Source organism: Cyprinus carpio, chromosome B5 (genome assembly GCF_018340385.1).
Source record: "Cyprinus carpio isolate SPL01 chromosome B5, ASM1834038v1, whole genome shotgun sequence".
In the NCBI taxonomy this organism is placed as follows: domain Eukaryota; kingdom Metazoa; phylum Chordata; class Actinopteri; order Cypriniformes; family Cyprinidae; genus Cyprinus; species Cyprinus carpio.
Window position 1 is genome coordinate 13,382,210 of NC_056601.1, and position 22,214 is coordinate 13,404,423.

Below are 22,214 nucleotides of genomic sequence, written 5' to 3' on the forward strand. Positions count from 1 at the left end.
ATATTAAAATGAGTGAATAAATATATTTCTCAAGACTTTATTTTACTACAAGCTTAGAGAAAAGAAACAATTAAAAACTTTATCTGGAGAACCATACGGATTGGGTTCCATAAGGATAACAATGTATTTTAACCACTGCTTAGACCTCTAAAGACCAACAAAATGCAGATTTAAACAAACAATCAAAGAAATACAATGATCAGAGTAACTGCGCATAGTGCTTGAGGAATTTAACAAAATACATTACACCAGTCACTGGCCTAGTAGCGTCAGAGCACAAACGTTCAAAGTGACCCGTGCATTTGCTGAAAATAGTGCGCTCCACATAAGAGCACTGTTCACCAAAACCGACATTTATTAATTTACATTATCAACTAAATGACGTATCACGTTCGAGGCATATTTACAGTAAGTACTGATAATTATTTCTCCGTAGAACAAATAAAACCGTCAAAAGGAGTACACACATTCCTGGGATGTGTATATATATCCTTCCGCCACTTTTTGTGGCTTTTCAGACTGTTTAGGTCTATCGGTCAGTGCTGAAGCCCCGCGTGAACTGTGTATATCACTGAAAATATCGCACTTAAAATAACAAAAAAGCGAAATTACCGGCTTGGTTTTTTTGTTGACATCTAAACCATATGGATAGTCCGCGCTCTGGTTTTAAAACGGGCTAAATTGTATCTGTTTAGCAGGAATTAAATCAGCAGCAGAGCTAGCTGAAGTAACGTTAGCAGGCAGCGTTAGTGGAGACTTGAATAACTGGAGGAGTAGCTTTACACGTTGACTGTCACTAGATCAACTGTCCGCTAACGCGTCAAATACCATATTCTGCTCTCGTCCGCGGTGTAAAACGTTTTCTCAAACAGTCAGAAAACTCTGCTCAAGCTGTCGTTTATGGGATCACCATGTCCATGAAGCCGCAGGCCGGTGGTAATCGCAAACCCGGCGGAAGCAACAGCGGAGCCGCTGCGGCCTCCGGTACCGGGGGAGCAGGAGGAGGCGTCGGACGCCAGAACATAGGAAGGTGAGAGCCGAATCTGCAACACGACGGGGTTTTAATCTGGAGGACGGGCGAGCGTGAATCTAGCGGGGGATGCGGCATGCCTGCATTTATGTCGTAGTTTAAAAACGCAGGTTGTGAAGTTGCAGTGGTCGGGATTGAGCGCAAGTAGGCCGATATAGGCCAAGTTCACAAAACAGAGGTTCACACGTTAATGGGCACAAATCCATCGCGGTTATAAAATAACAGCTGATAGCGGACAATATGTTCGTGAATATTTGAGAGGGGCGGGTTGTCTGCTGTGATGAACACGTTCAGGGTGAATACCTTGTTAGTGTCTTTTTGCCGGTGAAATATGACTGATACCCCACAAGACATATGCATTTTTATCGTTTCAGACTGTATAATGGGATTGAATGGGTTTCACATTTGAGCAACTTTAAAAGAAATGATTTGCGAGCCATAAAATGAGAGTATCAGCTAGCATTGACACAATTCGTCGTAGTGTTATTAGCTAGCTAAATAGCCAGCGTTTATTTGCTTACACCGTTACTATCTGTCGCTCTTATCCGCATGACAGTCTAGTTTGTTGATAAATGCAATTTAGGAATAGCTGAAAATACAGTCAGGAGCTCCTTAGAAGATAATCACATTATGTCTGCATCGTTTCATCGTTTGCCTTTGACTTGTGTCAGGCCCAACAAAATGCACAGATCTTCTTTCTTTTTCATCTAACGTTTAAGAACTGTCAGCTGATGTTTAAACCGCTCTGAGGGCCTGTGAATCGGCATTATGGGAATTCATCATCCCACAGGAGAAGTCACGTGTTAGTTCTCTGTGTCACTTGTAAATGGTATTAACCCAGCTTCCGTTTTTGGTTTTCTTGATTTTGGTTAACTCGAGGACACAGGTCAGAATTGCGTCTTTCCCGTCCATTTGGGAAACGAACGCTTCACGGCTGGAACTATTTGTCAGTCGCGTGCGTTTCCGATGAGAGGCGTTGCGCGCTCACATGGGAAAGTCAGACCACTGTATCAACCTTGACGTTTCCAAGAGGTTGCGTGTATTAAGTCCGTCCTTGCTGGATGACATTTTTGTAAGTGTGTTCCTTTAGAGCACGTTGTGACACACGAATAATATTGATGGGATTTTTTATGTGCTTTAAACGTACGTGGAAATGTCTTTATTGGCCTGCATGGTGAAAAAAAATGTCATTCAATGTCATTGTTTACACGGAACACAAGAGTATTATGACTTGTAGAAACTGGGGGAATCATGAGTGGTGCAGTGAAGCCTTACACCGCCTGTAATGCAGCATTTGATTTGTACTTTGGCTGCTGAAAAGGGGCTGTCATTCACAGCTTTTATTCTCTAATTTATTTTAATGGACTTGAAGCACTTGATAGTTTGTACCCAGATCATGTGCACTGAACTCATTCTTGTTACACATTAGAGACCTAATTGATATTTCATCCAACATGTGTAGATGAACACTTTATAATTTAGGAGCTCTCATTCTCTCATGTTTGAGGTATAATGTCGTCATTGGCTATGAATCACGTCCTTTCAGCGAAATGCTGATTTTTCCTAAGCCTGTTGTTTGGGAACTTCACAAGCGCTTCTTTACACAATGAAATGCATGAAGCATATGATTATCTGTCACTCCCTTGTCATTGCAGCTCTGGGTGTATTCCAGTGCATGTGCAATTGACAGTTCCATCGGTAGCACATGAATTATTGTTCCTGGTAACAATCATTTTTAGCTCTGCAGCTTATCAAACATTTCCATGTATCCATTTGATTATAAATTATCTCTTATCAAGCTTATCAATTGTTCTGTTTCCTCTCTTCCCAGAGGACGCAACAATGCCAAAGGACCCTCCACTGCTGTGAGTATCATTTCTTTCAGTTTGTCTTATTTATTCATAATATCGATTTTCTAAATTGACTCGCTTTTAAAATTTCTCCATTTCAAGCCGACTGAGAAAACATGAAAAAGTCCCCTGTTGAACTGTATATCATTGTACACTGCTGAACCAATTAAATTGAATACAGTATAAATATTATTATATAATGCTTTACCGCAGATCAAAATAAAGTTCTTTCTTTTTTTCAATTATCTTTTAGTGGCCCTGAGTGGAGTTTATGCAAACATGAGGATGGTTCATGTTTTGACCTCAGTTGTGGTGAGTCCAAATGCACAAGACTGAAAATAAATGTTTGTTTGTTCATATTGCGGCTATTATATTTTTTGTTTTTATGTTATCATTCTCTTTACCAAAATAAAACCAATACAATTTGGTTTTGTGCCCCACTACTCAACAGGGTACCAAATGTGACCTTAAGGTTAAAAACGGTCTGATCTATGAAGGAGTTTTTAAGACCTATGGCCCAGAGGTGAGGAGAGGAATTTCTTTAATCTCAAACATTTAAATCACTAGGCAGCAAAAAAAATTGTGTTAAACACTTTTATTCTACATCTATGCACATATGACATTTTTTCCCTGTATGGTTTTGTTCTGTGCATCTGCAGTGTGATATTGTCCTGGATGCTGCACACAGGAAGAGTGTAGAACCTAATGTGGGCCCTCGCCGTGAGGATATTGTGGAGAGCATCATCTTCAAGTCCTCAGATGTTGTGGTAGTTCATTTCAAAGATGTAGACCTCAACTATGCCAAGAAAGGTGAGACATTTGTTAAAGAAATGTTTGTCATTGCTTCTTTATTGGTTCCTTTACAGCTACAGTATAGGCTCTGATAAGATGTAGTATAGATGCTGTGTAGGTATGAAATGCCAAAGCAATTAATCTATGAACACAAATAGCAGGAAAACTGATCCATTTACTGACATCACAACAAATATCTGTAAGGTCTTGTACATAATTCTACACATTTCAAAGTAATGATGCTTTGAGTTGGCATCAACCATCAGAACAGATTTTTCAAGATGTAAAGTCAACATGTTTTTTTTGTTGCTGTAACTACAGAAACTAGGTTATATTTTGTGGCAGATGGGGTGATGTATATTTAGAGGACTGCAGTATATGTATTTTATAGAAGACCAATATGATTAGACTGTGGTCGGCAATTAAAAAGCAAACATTTTACTTGCACCGTGTATTGTATTAGCCAGTAGATAAGTACAAAGAACAGAACAAATATGCAATTATTTCTCTATGAGCTCCTGACTATTATATGGTAATTTGGATGAAATAATCCTGTATTGAACCTGTTTCTCATGGTTGACAACAGTTCAGTACCAGTTCAGTGGCATTGTTCAATTCTACATATTTGTTTTAGTTTAACGCCTCTTATTTGTTTTAATCTGTGATGGGCTTTATGATATAATTCATGCACATTGTCTTATCTTGTTTTGTTTTTAACGCGCACTTCAGGTTAAGTTAGTTGTTAGAGTTGAGTTAAAGACTGTCACTAATAAGAGGGTGTGGTGTTTTGCTTTTTGTTTGTAAGCATGAGCCAAATGGCTCTTATATCCAATGCAACCCTTTTACAGTAAATAGGAAGCAACCATGTCTGTATTTACACTGTTTTTTTTTCTGTGGTGTCAGCTGCAGATCAGATTTTGTTAAATGTGTGTAAACATTAGATTTTTTTTTTTAATGACTTAGGCCGTTTTTGGTTCTTAATCTGATACATATTGAGTATCTGGACATTTTATCCAATTCTTCTTATTTCTCGATTTTATGTTATTAATGTTTACAGAAATGACATATTCTGTTAAATTTGTAAATGTCTTGCTGCCAAACCCATATTATTATAGCAAGGAGATGTTTTCTCTCCTTTTTTTAATTTAAACCTTCAAATGAATATGTACACAAGTCAGTACACATAGTTGAAGTCATCATAATATCTTGCTGCCTCATACAGGGTTTCCACATGTCTTCGAACTCTCCTGATTTTAGTGCCATTAAAATGTCTTAAATATGTATTTTTCTGCTAAGCATTACACTTTGAGAATTCTTAAATTTTACTTAAAAATATGACAATATAGTTCAATGTAAGGTTGTTAGATTTGTTTAGATGTGACATTTTGCATGCTTCACCAGAGGTGAGTGAGTAGTATGGTGTGTTTGATTAAAATGTTCTGTGAAATATTATATGTTGAAATTGTGTGAACTTGTTCTTTGTGCGTAGGGGTGTGCAATTATATATGATCTATGATGATATCAGAATTATTGCTTTAACATTGTGCAAGCTGACATTATGGAGTATGTCACTCGCCCAAAAAACAAACAAACAAAAACATGGCTTGAGAGTATACGTTTTAACTGTGTGATGTAAGCATTTATATGCTCAAAAATTAAAGTTATGCATGGCCATTTATATCCCCATAAGTTTTTGTTATATTTTTATCATATGATGTGTGTCTAGTATAACACAAGCAAGAGTGCTTTTCCCAAATATCAGCAGGATTGCTTGTGTAATTGCTTGTGATTTTATATAATGGTTCAATAAATTAAATAAATTAAAGTTAAAGGGATAGTACACCCAAAAATGAATATTCTGTCACTAATTACTCATGTTGTTCCAAACCCGATAGACTTCCGTTCATCTTCAGAACACAAATTAAGATGTTTTTGATGAAATCTGAGAGCTCTCAGACCCTCCATCCGCTTGGCGCAGCTGACACAGAACCGCATACACCGTTTACGTTCAGAGGATACTCTCCAAAATGGTGCTAGGGTGATGCAGAGGAGACCAGTTGTTGAATAAAGTTGCTTTTTTTTTTTTTTTTAGTGCACAAAAAGTATTATTGTAGCTTCATAAAATTACGATTGAACCCCTGATGTCACATGGATTATTTTACCGATGAACGGAAGTCTTACAGGTTTGGAACGACATAAGGGTGAGTAATTAATGACAGAATTTGTACTAACAGAAATTGAACTAACCCTTTAAAATTTAAATTTTTAGGCATGTTATTGTAATAATCTGCATTTTGATCAAATCTGTTTAATTTGATTACCCATTCATAAAAACAGTCACTTGCTTCATGTTGAATAAATTAGCCAAACAAATCCTGAGTGAGTGAATGACTCATTAACTCATTAAGACAGTAACTTGCCGCCACCTACATGTACCTAAAGTACTATGATTAAAAATGCATTCAGTGTAAATGCTTGCAAAAAACACTCAGCAAAATATTGTCTAATTATCATTGTCAACAAAATCTCTGAAAATACAATTTTTTTCCTGTAGTATGCCCTTAGTGTGAGGTGCTCCTTTTTATTTATTTCGATCTTAAAAACTAAACAAAAAAGAAAAGCCCTACATTTGACTAAAAAATGTAGAGGAGCCCTGTGCAAGATTTTTGATGCATGGAATAAAAGCTTAACCAAAACCATAAACTTAATCTGTGATGTGCATGTAAATGTGGTCAGTGTTATGCAATCAGATCTGTGAGCTTTGCAGTGTCAGTGCAGACCATGAAAAACATCATTATGGACTGTGCCTGCTGTAGTCCTGCAATTATGTTTTCTTTACTGCTGAATAAGATGCTTATTTGATAAAAGTTCAAAGTGTGGTGTTAGGAGAGGGGATGACATTTTGATGGATCAAAGACATTGCAAATCACTCATAAAATATTTAGAATGCTACTACATTAGGAAAGCAAAATACACTTAGGAAATGATCCTTCCAGACATACTCCTGTGTGGCAGCTTTTTATCCTTTTGTTGAAAAATTCATTTGTTAAAAGCAGCTTTTTTATGACATTTGCAACTTGCATTAAATTTGAAGTGTGTGTGTATGTTTTTTCCTTACAATCTACAATCCAACCCTGTCTGCCTGTCTCTATAACTGTAGGTGCAAAAAATGCATTAGTTGAACCTGGTCAATGACTTTTATAAAACTGACCCTTTTTTTATTCTGTCTCTTTTCTCTTAAATGGGTGTAGTCTCATCAGATGCAGGTAATGCAACTCCTCCTCTTCTTTTACCAGTATATTTTCTTATGCAAAATCTTTTCAGTTGCTTGCGGCATTCTTTGAGTAGGTGAATAGTGCATGACTTGCAGGCATTTTGACACAGAGATGCTTTTGTTATTGTCACACCGATGCAGCCTTTAAGTCAGAGGATGTTGTTTTTTTCATTATCCTCACAAAAGAAGCATACGGTATCAGCTTCTTAAATTCTCTTTGTGTTCTACATAGATTAGCCAGTTATATGAATGTTTGATATGACTACATTGATGATATTTCTAAGTTCCAAGAAGGTTTGTGTTGTACAGTACTTCACCTCAGGAAAGACTTTAGCTACTAGATTTAAATTTTTTTGCACCTGAGAATGCAGGGTGTTTACAGAAATGGGACAGATACAAGAATGATCAGCTAGTTCATATAAAGATGAAATGGCATTTGCCATCATCATACCAAAAGCCAAACAAGCAACACACAAGTGTCAAACCCACTCAAAGCTGGCTGCAAGTAGCTACTGTAACATTTTGATTGTCATTACATAATTATCCTGATAATGTTATATTAGAGGGCCGTTTCATTTCATGAGTGTCACAGTATGCTTAATCTAAATGAATCCTGGTGGGAGATCATAATTCTTTAGGTTGTGATTTAATTTTAATTTGTTTGCATGTTTTTCTCCTTCAAAATCTAATTTAATGAAAACAACATGAACTGTAAAATAACTGTTGAAAACTCTTATCTAGTGCTGTCAAACGATCGATCACGTCCAAAATAAGTTTTTGCTTTCATAATGTGTGAACTGTTTATATATTAATACACATGTATGGTATATATTTTGAAAATATTTTCATGTATATATTTATATTAATATAATTGATATTATATATAAATATTTTAAATGTATAAACAATTTTTTCCCTTAATTCTGTACGATGCATGTGTGTGTATTTATGTTTACATAATGAATATATATCACACACGTAAACAAAATTATTTTGGATGTGATTAATCGTTTGACAGAACTACTTTTATCTAATTGGCATTGTTTTTCATACAACAGCATTTGAAATCAGTGAAATGAAATGAGTTATTTTCATTTATCAGTTCTTCAAAACTTCTGATTGAAATGCATGGCGTCATGGGAGTTTAACATACCCACATGGATTGATTCTTTCCTAATTCTTGTAATACTGTGTTTCCTCTTGAGTTCTTTGTGACCCTTAACCTCTGATAGACACTGTTGAAGGTCATGTTCTCAGGAATCTCACTTTCCAGTTAGTGTTTCTGTTCAATTTACATTTTATTTTGTAGTGTTAAGGTGCAGTAGCATTAGTAAAATTCAGTAAAATTTTGCAGACATAAAGGTTTATTGTGTATTGTTAGTAATGTAGCAATTTATGAAGCACAGCGAACACAGAAAATTCTTTCAAACCAAGCATGGGGAAGCCACAGGAAAGTCTTTTGCCCTCACGCAAAATTCTGAATTGTGTAGATTCCTATTAAAATTAATGGGTTTTGCCTATGAAAATTCAGAAAATGTGATTGCATCTTAAGTTTAAGCTTTAGGATTTAATTAACTGTTTGCAATGACTTTAAAGGGAGCAGTGTTTTCTATCTGCTTTGAGAGAGGAATCACTCATTTGTTTTTTGGTCATTGTACAAGAGCTTAATTCTTCAATGAGAAAATAAACAGGATGTCAGAAAAAAAATACAGGTCCACCTTTTTTCTGAAAACATGGCCTTTGAAATGTGTTTGTAATGCAGTGAGCTCAGAATCAAGATTGCTGTCTTTTGACTAAATGTGAGATCCTTGCCCCTGCACCACCATTTGTGTCCTTTTGAGAAATCATCACCCGTTTTCCATTTCATTATTTTCCCCATATCATAAATTTGTTTTCATTTCCGTTTTATGTTCCTTCCATAAGCATTTGTGTGCTTTTGCATCACCATGATGCAAGTGATATGAATCCTGTTGTTTGTCTTGTGTGTTGGTGTGCGGTAAAGACAACTTCACAGACAGTGCAGTAAGTGCCCGTCTGAATGGAGAGCACAAAGAGAAGGATCTGGAACCCTGGGATGGAGGGGAGCAGCATATCTCCGGCAGCATGGAGTCTCTTGACACTGATCTGGTGAGACAACAGTCGACAAATCAGGCTGGACATATAATGTTGGATTATTTTAGAAGGATCATAAGCAGTAACAATGTTTAGATGATTAAAGCTCTTACAAGAGGTATGAGGTGAAACCGTAATCCCATTTTTGAAACTTTCTCTCCCTCAGTCAAATGGTTGGGATCCTGATGAGATGTTTAAATACAATGAGGAGACATACGGTGTGAAGTCCACCTATGACAGCAGCTTGTCCTCGTACACGTAAGTCCTCTCATTTGTGCTATAAATCACATCTGATGAGTATGTATATTTGTATAAATCCTAGGTATGTGTTGTCTCTTAAGTTGTCTTTTTTGCTTTTGTTTCCAGGGTTCCTTTGGAGCGAGACAATTCTGAGGAGTTCCTCAAGCGGGAGGCTCGTGCATCCCAGCTGGCGGAGGAGATCGAAGCCAGTGCCACCTATAAGGCCCGCGTGGCTCTGGAAAATGACGACCGCTCTGAGGAAGAGAAATACACTGCTGTGGTTCGTGGAGAGAGGGAGCTTCACAGCCTCAACAGGTGAAGGCGATTTTATTGCTGATTTAAAATGTTACTTAAATGTGAGTTTGGTAAGCAGTTTCAGAGTTGTCTGTAGTTCCCTATTCAAGTAGATAGGAGTTGGCCTGCATGCCTAAAATAGCTGCTTGGAGGCATGTGGCTGCCATGTATACTTCGATTCATGTAATCCCTTTGATTAACTTCAAAGGCTATGCTCAGATTGAAATATATTTACATATCCCTGAAGAATACAAAAACGTGCTGGTTTTAAATGGCAGCTTGTTGCATGTTATTTCATCTGCTCAAATTTTGTGCAACAGTTATATTTCCTTCCTTGGTCTGGATCAACGCAGGCAATAGCAACAAATGTCTGCAAATTTATTGTTGTTCTGCAAAGTTTTGCAGGCAAAATTGAGTCATTTCAATAGGAAACCACACAAATGGGAACTTTGCTTCAGGGCAAAAGATATCCCCTTGGGGAAAAATGTTGCCCCATGTTGACCAACAGAAGGCTGCTTAGTGTGAAAGTGACTTCTGTGTGAGCTGTGCTTCAGTCACTGTTGACAATGAAAAAAATGACCTTTGCTAATGTGACTGCGCCTTCACAACAGTTTTTAGTTGTTATTAGTTGGTGCTAGAATGTAATTATTTTTCAGTTTGAAGAGTATTGATCAGTCAGTTTAATTTCAATGCCAAGTTTGCCTCTTAATTCTGTTTAATTCAACAGGGAGAACAAATACATTCCCCCTAGTCAGAGGAACAGAGAACCAGGGATGTCATGGGGAGCTGGTCGTCAAAACTCACCCAGACTGGTGCAGTGCAGCCCTGGGCCACCCGCACCCAGATCTGGACCTCATGACTACAACGCAATGGATCAGCGCGTGGTTAATGGAGGTATAAGATGATTTTTTTTAACTCTTTGTTTGTACCTTGACTTATTTCGGGTCATGTTGGGTATCCAAAACAACTAGTGACTAGTGTTGTGGTACCTTTATTACACCATCAATTTTAGTAATGTATGCAAACAAACTTTATGTTGAAATATTATCGGTGGTGGTTACCAGCACAGCTAGACAAGCAATGTGCTGATATTTTTTGATAGATGTCTCAAAGTTTTCCCTGGTGTCACTTTTATTGGAATCAATTCTTATCAGTTGATGAAACAGAGCTCAAAATTTCACTTAAAATGCTAGAAATTAGAACGAGAAATATAAAAAAAGGAGAATCTATTCCCTTGGCTTATGTTATCTATTAATCTATTGTTCTCTCCTTCACTAACAATCGATCTACCAGATCATCTCTCTGGCTTTCAGTCCTTTCATGATAGAAGGATTTGGACAAGGGAGTACTACAGGCCAAGACTGCCGCTGTTCCAAGAGAATCTGATTGATCTTTCCAAATGTTCTTTCTTTGAAGTCCTGTTTCCCAGTGTTTTATGTTTCACTGCCTGAGAATTAACCAAAGAAATCTCAATATGTGATTTGTTGCATTTCATCCTTGTTCTTTAGTGTCTGCTCATTCCTTCTCAACTCATTTCTTCCCGATACTCTTCCATTACTTCTCTCTGGACCTTTTCTCCTCACTAGTGTCAGTGTTCTCATCTAAGCTGCTCATTCTATAATGCCTTCAAACATTTCTCTTCTCTTTTTCTTTTCAATTTACATGATCATTTGTTCCTTCCTTCACTCTCTTGCTCAAATGTAGTTTTTCTTTCCTCTCATTTCGACTCATTTCATCTCTATCAGGTGCACACCCTTGGCCCTCGCGCTGCCCATCTCCCTCCTCCCGCCCTCCATCCCGTTACCAGTCAGGCCCCACCAACTCTCTCCCGCCCCGGGCGGCCACGCCCACCCGGCCTCCTTCCAGACCCCCATCCAGGCCCTCTCGGCCCCTGTCTCTCCCCTCTGCTCATGGCTCTACAGGGCCCCTGTCCACCATGCCCAAACGCCTGTCCTCAGAAGGTATCAGAAATTCCAGACCGAGCAGCTATTTTGTTGTGGTACCACTGCTCAGGTTCAAGTTTTGCAATCCAAATGCCTGAATTAAGGCTGCCACTAACAGCTGTGGGACTTTCCTGGTGTTTAATAAAATTACTCACTTCTCTTCTTGTTCCATTTTTCTATTGCTATCCCTGTTTTTATGCATGATTGAAGTGAATTTGGGGCACGCTTCACTCACTCATTTTCTGCGGTGTGTGTGTAAGTGTTGGCGTTGTGTTTTGGCCATGGGGACACCACTTGCAATGCTCAAGTGTTTCTTTCCATGTCTGACGTTGGCTTGACATTATGTTCTCACACATTAATTGAGAAACTGTCACAGCCTCTTCAGTTCAAATGTATTTCAGGTAGACTGATTAGAATTAACATTCTTATCCATTAACATTTCATGAATATGGAGAAAGGCACATGACATGCTGAGGAAAAACTGTGGCAACAAACTGAGAATTTGTTTCCACGACTTATTAATTTGTGGCTACAGTGTACTAATTTTTGCTTCATTTTAGTAAACATGTGGCCACGTTGTACAAATTCATTCTCTCATGTTAATTTAGTTAAAGCATGGCCGCATTTTGCTAATTAGTTTCCTAATTTTAATTTGGTTAAATCATGACCGCTTTGTATTAATTAGTTTAGTTTCAGTTAAATTGTGGCCATGCTATATTAGTTTGTTCAATTGTTTTTAGTTCAATCAAGGCAAAACAAATCATGACCACAATTTAACTTAAACAAAGGAATGAATTAGTAGAAAGGCAACCATTAATAAAATGTGAGAACAAAGTCTTACTTTATGGTCACAGCATTTTTTCTTTTAATCTTTTTCTTCTGCATGTGATGTTTGGTACTCCGTACATGACAGTTACTGAAATTAATGACTTGCTCAAATTTGGTTAAAACTACATTTTCTGGTATGTGTCATGGTGTGTCCAAGATGTATTTAAACCACAAAGTGCTGTTATACATAGCTATGAGTGTGTTTGTTTGTTTTTTCTAGTCTTTTTCCCCGGTTTTTCCCAGGTTTTGCTTCATATTTGGTATTTTGAATGTCACATACACAGCAACTGTAGCTACACACTACACATTGACGAGAGATGCTCTAAAGCGTGTGTGTTTCTTCCTTCAAAGCTCACTCATCCCTGTGTTTGTGAAAGCAGGTCCTCCAAGAATGTCTCCCAAGTCACAGCGTACTCCTAGACCTCATAGAGTGGCCTCTTGTCGGGGCGGTGGCCCTCCTCCACCTGATTATATGTCCCAAGGTGCATCAGTGGAGGTTTCCGCTCCCCCTCCTACTCGCAACAGTTCTTCTGGGGGAACCTGGTCATCTGTTGTCAGTGGTGGTATGTCTAGATTATAAATCTGTGCCCAGATTTCAGTTTCATTCAGAATGACTTGCTGACTAATTTTTTCCACTTCTTGTTTAGCACACAGACCTCGATCCCCTCGACAAAATAGCATTGGCGGAGGTGCTCCAAGCCCCTCCTGCCTGTCTTCCCCTCAGGCTGGTACAGTGCCAGTAGACTCTGCGACAGCTTCCACAACAGCGACGTCACCCACAGCAGCCAATCCGGCCACCAACCTGGAAGCATCTCCAATTGAAGAGGGTAAGGACGTCCCTTACACAATATCTGCCATTTTAAGGCCGTTTAATAATATATGTTATTAATTTCCTCTGTACCAGATCTCACAACAGACCTATTTTTTGTTAATTTTTTTTAACTAGCCAAAGAATCAAGAGTACTAGAGATGAGACAAAATTCTCCCAATGCCAACAAGGAGAATGTGAAACCTATTGAAGCTTCTGCAAGCGTCGCTCGATCCATCGGAAAGGGTGTGTACCTGTGGAGATGTTATGTATAACCAGACATTTTTAACCTGAAATTTGGAGCTTTTGCTAAAGCTGTTTTTTGCCCCATGCGATTTTACTGTGTTGATAAAAAAGCAAGAAAGCAGAAATTGCCAGTTCTAAGAATTCATTTTTTTTTTCTGCAGAATTGCTGACACTATAAATATAGATAGAGCAGGAAATGACTTTTTTTTTTTTTTTTAGTTCATCTTTCAAATCATACACAAACTGCCGTACAAATGTATGTACAGCATATGCATCAAAGTAGGGCTTATACAATATCTGATTTTCATTCTTTGAATTCCCAATATTTTTTCCTGTATCTATAGAAGTTTGAAATAAACTTGTTGTCTCTTGTTTTTCCAATGATTACACTCAAAATAAAAGTTTAGGGAGGTTAGAGAGTTTGTAACCATAATTCTACAAAAGCATACAAAAAAGAACTTGCTGTTGATTGTAACTTGCTTGTTTAACACTGGAGGGTCTCACTTTCGCCTGTCATTTCTCCAGCATTATTTTGCGTGACAGTAGCAATGTAGCTAATGTGTGCTGGATAAGTTTTAGCATAATATCAGTATTTAATTTTTTTAAATATCACGTTTCGCCTCTATGGTATATTTCGAAAACGCTGTATCAAAACTGAAAAATCAAATGCAATTATGTAATTTGTTTTTAATAAATGTGCTTTTTTAAATCTTCCTAGGACCTCCAAGCATGGCCCCAGACCACAGGAAACAAATAGATAATTTAAAGAAATTCAGTGTAGAGTTTAGGGTAAGTTTAATTTCTCTTCCATTATGTGTGTTTCGTAACTGTATTTCCATTTATTGAAGCCCTGCATCATTTGTAGTTGCAGTCTTGCTCAAATCCAGATCCACTTTTTGAGCCCATGGTGAACAAGACTCCACGGGACCTTGTAGAAAAGCCAAAGGATCAAGCAGCTGAGAAGAGCACTGTAGATTCAACAGGACCTAAAGTCCCCATGGAGTCCACCATTAGTGAAGAAACCTCCACTGCTGTGAGCATCACCCCAACAGGAAGTAAATCTGCTACCCCTTCGCTTTCTCCTTCCTCTGCTGTACCTGAGCAGAAACGAGGGCCTGATGTGACGTCTCAGGTCTTTCAGACCACCTCGTCTCTGGCCAATGCTGCTGCGAAAGACAAGGATGAGAAGGAGGAGAAGAATGACCCTGTAGCAGAGTGAGTCAGCTGAAGAAAATGGAAAAGCTGTAGCATTACCAGTGTGAATCACTTACAGAACTTATTGTCAAAATGATAAATTAATTTTCTTAAGATAAAGTTGCTTAAAAGAGTCTTTCTCAGTAAAATGAATCATATCAGATATGTGATTCAAAACCGTATTGTATTGTCAGGAATGTGTTCAGGAATATTCTTGTCATATTGTGAATAAAACAACATTGATTTATTGTTTATGCACGTTTTAGGAGTGTTAGAAAATCTACTCTCAATCCCAATGCCAAGGAGTTCAACCCAAGGGTGTTTTGTTCCCCCGTAAGTAAATTAGTGGTTCATTTTGAGACGATTTTTAAACTGAAATCAAAATGTCAAAATATGTTGTACCTTAAAGGGATAGTTCACCCAAAAGTAAATTTTTAAAAAAAAAAAGTTAATCCAAACCTGTATGAATTTCTTTCTTCTGTTGAACATAGAAGATATTTTGAATAATATGGGCAACAAAACAGTTGCTGGTCCCCCATTGATAGTATTTTTATTTCCATACTATGGAAGTCAATGGGGACCACCACTATTTGGTTAAATTTTTCAGAATATCATGCTCAACAGAAGAAATCAACTCACACAAGTTTTGAACCACTTGAGGGTGAGAAAATGCCAGTTTTCACTTTTAGGTGAACTATCCATTTAAGGTACAATATATTTTGTTGTCTCAAGTTGTTTTGTTTTTCCATTGGGTTCTCTGGAAGAGGGCAAACAAATATAGGACAGAAATGTACATGTTTATATATTTATCTTCCTTTTATTTTATATGAACTCTTTCCTCAGCCTAAACCAGCAACAACCCCCACTCAAACCCGGCCCCAGGGTCAACCCAGCCCTTCCATAGTAGTGCAGCAGCCCCCTGCCGTCTATGGGCAGACCATGTTCCAGATGTACCCTCTGACGCCTGTCAGTCCTGGCGTTCAGGTGAGCTCCATTACATGAACCTTTCTGTTAGTGTAATCTCATTCATTCTGTGCATGGAAGCCCACATCTATCCCAAAACATTTGTTCTTATTTTCATTCATGTGCCAAGATCCTTGATGTCCTGATTGCATTCATGCTTCAGCCATCCCTCCTACATTTTCATTTGTCAGCTGCATTTCATCGGCTTGTATATCCAGCACATGTTTGCTTTGGTTCAGTGAGAAGGGCCAGTAGAAGCTAAGTGTGGTTTAAATAAAATGGCACAAATTCTGAATTGTGTAAAAAAAATTATAATAGTAATAATAATCATAGGTGTGCACTAGTTTGTTGTGCAAAAATGTGGACTTGGTGTGAACACACCTTAAGGTCAAGAACATGATCGTGTAAGAATAATTTGACTGGTAGCATGCTACCAAAATTTGGAAGGAGTTCATGGTTTGTCATCAGCCTGAGAAGTTACACCTCACTGATGTTTGATACTGTATTTGCTAATTTACTTTGTACTGACCAAAATAAAAGCTTTACTGTTACATATTGTGGTATAGAGTGGAAAGATGCATTTCAGCAGTTGCAAAACTCAAAAGCGATAATTAGTCTCTTTTTTTTTTCCTCTACAGCATCATTTAAAAAGCTTTTGTTTCATCTTTAATCACTCGCACATTTTCTAGAAAATTCATCTTATACTTAAAAAAGCAAATGATTATTACACTAAAGACTCGTCTTTTTGTTTCTTTTTTCTCTTTCCTCTCTCTCCATTAGAAAAGCATTATCTGGAAGGTTTGTGCAATTCTAAGCTTCTTTTTTTCTATTGAAAACATGTATGAGTTTTTTTTATCTGCATTACTGACCAGCAGTTGTTGATTTGTCCATTTCTTACTGCGGCTGATCAGTTTTATTATTATTATATTTTAATGCTGTTGTCAATAAATTCATTTTTATACGTTTTTCTTGTCAACAATTTATCAGTACATTTTTTTTTTTTAATTAGTCATCAATTTTTGTTTTAACATTTGTACTTTTTTTGTTTTGTTACAAGTATTGAAGCTTTGTTTGCATGAACACTTGACCAGAAAAGGAAAAAGTCAGAACGTTCTGTGTCTTTGTTTCAGTCAGAAGCATTAATGTGTGTATTCTCGCAGTAGAGGACAGAAGTTTGTTGGCACATCTTAAAATTCATGTCTTTAAGAAACAGAACATGGGGTTGAACATATTAATCCACAAACATTGAAATGTTTACAAATAGCCTTTTGCCACGAGCACTGTGGGCTAAAAGAGAAAGGGCCACAAGTGCATTACAGTGGTAATCAACAGAATATAATACACAGTAGTTTTAAGATGCGTTCAGCAAGTGTTCTTCAAGACTGTGAAAAACTCGGAATATAGATGTAGTTCTGCATCTCAAGTTCTGCTCCTCATCCTTTAGCCTCCAGCCATGTACCATGTTCAGGTTCCTCACATGACCATGAGCCAGACCAAGCCCTACAGACCAGGTAAAGGTGAGAATGCTTCACTCTCAGAGTGCATGTTGGTTTTTTTTTTTTATAGAGCAGCTTAAGGCTGTTTTGTTTTTTCTCTTGTCATGAGCTTTTTCATTGTGAGGGAGTTAGGCTATATGTTTTTGTGTATTGATTTTGTATAATATTTGCAGGGCTGTGCAGTTAAGAAATAAGATCTGTGCAAAACGAAACAAAAATTTCTCTGAAACAACATCATGCCCATTTCATTCTCTCTTCTTTTGCTGTATCTGATTGCAGTTCCAAACATGCCACAGCAAAGACCAGACCAGCATCACCCACCTGGCACGTCTACAATGATGCATCCAGCTACAGCTGCTGGGCCGCCTATTGTGGGACCGAGCCCAGCCTACTCCACCCAATACTTCACTTGTAGCCCCCAGCAGTTTGCTAGCCAACCTCTGGTACAACAGATGCCCCACTACCAGTCACAGGTACAGTGACTTTAGAGGTCTCATTTCTAATGAAGAATTACTAAAAAAAAAAATTTCCTGGCATCCAAATGCACTTTCCTCCCTACTTTAAAGTGGACAAAAAAAAAACAGTATGGTATGTCTAAATTTATAGTATAAAACAGTAGGCAAGTACTTCGCGAATGACTTTATACTTCTGTTGTAAATCCGAAGTGAACATTCAGTGGACATTTTTTACTATATCATGAGGAAAAGGAGTCCACAGGAGAGGAATTGTGAATGGCAGTGAAGTGACACAGCTGATGCCATAGATCACATGACAAAGCCAACATGGCAGATGAAGTACACCTGGATTTAAAAAAAATTACATTGTACTTTTTTCAAGGTCATGAAGTTTGAAGTCAAGCAGTACCTACTCAGATGGTAAACGGTTTTGGACAGAACTTGAGCATTAATAAATGTGGTGCCTGACAATCTTCTATTTGTGAACATTATATTCCTATTCTTAGAACAGTGTTAAAATGCCAGTCATGGAAAAGACACCAATATCAAATGACAGATGGAACTTTTTATGAGATCCATTAGGAATCTTTGATTCTTTTGCAAATAACTTTATGGCTTGGTTTGATACTTGCTTGGATTTTTTTTTTTCAATAATAGAAGAATGTTAGAATTGTATCAGTATAATATGTATATAATTATAATATGACTAAATTATTATTAAATATCTATCCCATTAATCCTGGAAACAGTTCTTAAAATTTCCAAATGGTTTGCCTTGTTTTTTTTGTTTTTATTTAAACAGCAGCTGTATACAATGTAACATGAACATAAATATTAACAATACCTTTTAAGTCTTAAAGGAATTGCCATTCACCATATACCATTCATAAAAAATTTGATCATGTGGATTTAATGTATTTAGTCCATTTTCTTAAATTCATTGTCTTAAAATGTGTTTTGGACAGATAATATTTATGTATGAAGTCTTTCACTCCTCTTGTTTAAGTCATTAATATAATCTCGAGTTCCTGTGTTTCAGGCCCAGCATGTGTTCAGTCCGATGATTCAGGGCAGTGCGAGGATGATCACCCCTCCTGGCCATGCTCAGCCCAGCCTGGTTTCTTCCTCCACCACTCAGTATGGTGAGCAGACGCATACTATGTATGGTAAGAACTCCTAAACCTTGCCAGCCCATTTAACCTCTTTACTATCATACAGTGCATCTGTGCTAATTTTACGATTACTTTTTATATCTTCTGAGTAGCTCAATGCTACAGCAATTAATGATGGTCTTTGTAATGAGTCACATATTAATGACTCAATGAAATAGCATCTAATTTTCAGTTGATGTTTCTGTTGCATTTTTTATTAGATTTTTAATTGTTTTTATATTTATATTTTTTATATTAATATATAAAAGTGTACATGTCAGTTACAAAACTCATTCTAAAAAAATAGACTGGAGTATGTCGTTTGTTTTTGTTTTTATTTGGTTACACTTATATTCATTGGATTATAATGGCGCCTTTCCATTACCAGTACCAGCTCGACTCGACTCGACTCACCTCGGCTCGGCTCGCTTTTCACTCAGTTTTCCATTGCAGATAGTACCTCCACAATAGTACATGGTCGTCATAGCGACGCCGCTGGAAACTGCCGTGACGTAATCTTCTACGCGACACACAGCCGCTACCCACACACACAGGACAATGGAGGAAATTGAGCATATGCTGTTTTTGATCCTCGTGATTTGGCTGTTTCTCACAGCAAGAAAACAAACATCGTTTCTGGAGAGGCTGAGGGCAGCAAAACGAAACACTGCTGGCGGGGTTATTCAGGATACTCCGTCTGGTGCGTGCAGTGATGACGCAGTGAATAGTGACGATTCTCTCTGACTTTTAAGATGTCTGCCATGTTTTCACGTCACGTTTTAGTATCGCCTCAGCTCGCTCAGAACCTCGCCGGAGGTGATACGAAAAAAAGTACCTGGAAGCCGGTACAGGTACAACTTTTACACAGTGGAAAACCAAACAAAGGCGAGTCGAGTCAAGTCGAGCTGGTACTGTGTAGTGGAAAAGCGCCATAAGTGTATTGGATTCATTGGAGTCAATGCAGTGATACCATATATTATAACTGCTTGTGTTTGTCTGTTTCTGTGTTTCAGTGTCACCTACCCCCATTCCTCAGCAGTTTCCCCACCCAAGCTCTACCCTTCACCCTCATCCACAGCACCCTCAGCCCTCTGCCACCCCGACAGGACAGCCGCAGCAGGGTACTCAGCATGGAGGCAGCCATCCGGCCCCCAGCCCGGTTCAGCATCCTCAGCACCAAGCGGCAGCACAGGCCATCCATCTGGGAAACCCACCACAGCAGCAGATGTACTCAGCCCTGGCACCCACCCCGCCTTCCATGACCCCCGGCCCCAACCCTCAGTCTCCTCAAGCCAGTTTCCCCTCCGCTCAACAGGCTGTCTACATCCACCCCCAGCAGATGCAGCATGGGTATAACCCTAACCATATGGCTCATGTGCAGCAGGTTAGTGTTAACGAGTTAGACACCAGGATTATAGAAAGGCTAAGAAATTCTTAATATTGATTCATTTTGTCTCTTAAGGCCCACATGCAGTCAGGGATGGTGCCTCCACATCATGGCACTCCTTCCCACCCCCCCACTATGATGTTGATGGCCACACAGGCTCCTGCTGGCCCCCAGCCTGGTACTCTCAACCCCATCCCTGTGTCCTCAGCCACACACTACTCCTACACTCTCACCCCTGGTAAGGGCCTGTCTCAGATCAACTCAACACACATCAGAAAGAGATTTATTACCAAGTATGCTTACACACACAAGGAATTTGTGTGAATTTCTGTGACAGAAGAACTTCCGATGAACGGGGACAACAGCAACACAGATAATAAAATAAAAAATAAAGATAAGATGCATATATCTGTGAATATAGTATGCAAATATACAGTGGTGGCCAAAATGATTAGAACACTGGTATTTTCACCAGCTAAAAATGGTTTTAAGTCAGTTATTTCTCTTTTGCTGTAGTGTGCGAGTAGGAAATATCACTTTACATTTCCAAACATTCATTTTGCCATTAATTGTAATAATCCAGTGAGATTTTTGTCTGACAACAGCCAGTGCTCCACACAGAGATCTGATCTCATCGTCATCAGTCTGTCTGAGATTACATGAAGAAACAGAACAAACTGAACCAGACTCAATCCAGAAGAACTGTGGCAACGTCTCCAAGATGCTTCAGGAAGCCTACCTGAAAAGCTCCAGTACTGTTATAAGTTTTAGGCACTTGTGTAAAAATGCTGTAAAATGAGGATGCTGTCAAAAATAATGTCATAAATAGATTTCCTTTATTAACTAACTTCTATTAACTAAATTAAATCAACATTTGGTGTGACCATCCTTTGCGTTTAAAGCAGCTTTTGCTCTCGGTGCACTTGTGCATAGCTTTTTAGGTAGGTTTCTTGAAGCATCTTGGACACGTTGCCACAGTTCCTTTGGGTTTGTAGTTGCCTGTATCTCACATATTCCTCTGTTTGGGAATAAGGCGACTCCTCCCACTTGAGTTAAATGTGTTTTAACAAGTGATTCTTAGAGACTTGTGTACTTCCATGTAATCTCAAAACCAACTTTTTATTGTCTTCTTTTGTATGAAAATATAGTGATTGGCCAGTTCTGTTTTGCCTGTTATGTTTGTTCCATACTGACTAGGGTTGTTAATTGTAAATGTTTTTTTTTTTTTTTTTGTTTCTCTTTTCATTTTGCTATGGAGGTCATAATATAAATCTTTGTGTTTTTGTTCAGTGCAAGGTCACCATCAGCAGCAGCTGTAGAGGATGAAGATCAGAGAACAGCAGTCGATTTGAGTGGCTCCTGATCTTCGCAGAGCCATCTGGCCCCACCTACCACTTACTGGCCAACAAAACTTTACCTGTCTCTAAACTTCCCTTAATGGCCACGAGAACCTCAATCATGCTGCTCTACTGCTAACCACCACCAGTGATTAAGAAACGCGTACAGGCAAAGATGTGGTGAACTCTGGCTTTTAAAAAAAAAAAAAGAAAAAGAAAGACGAGAGTTTTAACGAGGAATCATTTTTCACGTTTCAGTGACACTAGAACTCTTACAGTGGGTCCTAAAAATAACAAAACAGCCCAGATGAGTGAGAAAACTGTGCATAAATAACTGGAACATTTCGTCTGCACCTAAGTTAAAGATAATACTTCCGTATATTGACAGTATTAACGTTACTGTTAAATGCTGCTGCTATAGCTGTGCTCAAGACCTTGGGGTAAATCAACACCAACAAAGTGAAATGGTTCTAACCAAACTAAACACAAGAAACTTCCATTAATGAAGATGTTCGGCAAAAACAAGCAGATAAATTATTTATTAATTTAATCTGATGGCAAAACCCCATTAGACTTGACCGTTATAAAACTGTTAAGTTAAAATAACTTTTACTTTGTAGATAATATAAATGAATTTAAAAAAAATGAAAAACATTAAAAAAGGTTGTAAAAACTTTACACGTCTTGACTGTGTTTTTTACTTTAATTTTGTTACTTCACTTGACAACAAAGAAGAGACTACTTCAGTTTTAAATGTTGATTTGCTGATTTTTGTGGTTATGGTGTAAGAATATCAGAAGACCCTTCCACTCCA

The 22,214-nt window shown here is 38.1% G+C and overlaps 1 protein-coding gene across 10 annotated transcripts; it reads left to right on the forward strand.

The window, feature by feature from the left end:
• The first annotated feature begins 504 nt into the window (after positions 1–504).
• atxn2 (ataxin 2) lies at positions 505–22,078 on the forward strand. Of its 10 annotated transcripts, none has more exons than XM_042724487.1 (25): positions 505–1,030; positions 2,862–2,895; positions 3,133–3,192; positions 3,332–3,403; positions 3,540–3,690; positions 6,924–6,938; positions 8,949–9,073; positions 9,225–9,316; positions 9,425–9,613; positions 10,320–10,486; positions 11,338–11,553; positions 12,744–12,926; positions 13,011–13,190; positions 13,310–13,417; positions 14,136–14,206; positions 14,283–14,632; positions 14,878–14,944; positions 15,455–15,595; positions 16,355–16,372; positions 17,019–17,091; positions 17,350–17,543; positions 18,565–18,667; positions 19,690–20,060; positions 20,139–20,301; positions 21,354–22,078. In XM_042724487.1, exons 1-25 carry the CDS (start codon positions 912–914, stop codon positions 21,380–21,382), a joined length of 3,291 nt encoding a protein of 1,096 aa, XP_042580421.1. In that variant the 5' UTR covers positions 505–911; the 3' UTR covers positions 21,383–22,078. The 10 variants fall into 10 exon arrangements, with proteins under 10 accessions (XP_042580421.1, XP_042580418.1, XP_042580425.1 ...); XM_042724482.1 differs by having other exon boundaries at positions 506–1,030; positions 18,565–18,691; XM_042724483.1 differs by having other exon boundaries at positions 506–1,030; positions 17,019–17,085; positions 18,565–18,691.
• The last annotated feature ends 136 nt before the right edge of the window (positions 22,079–22,214 follow it).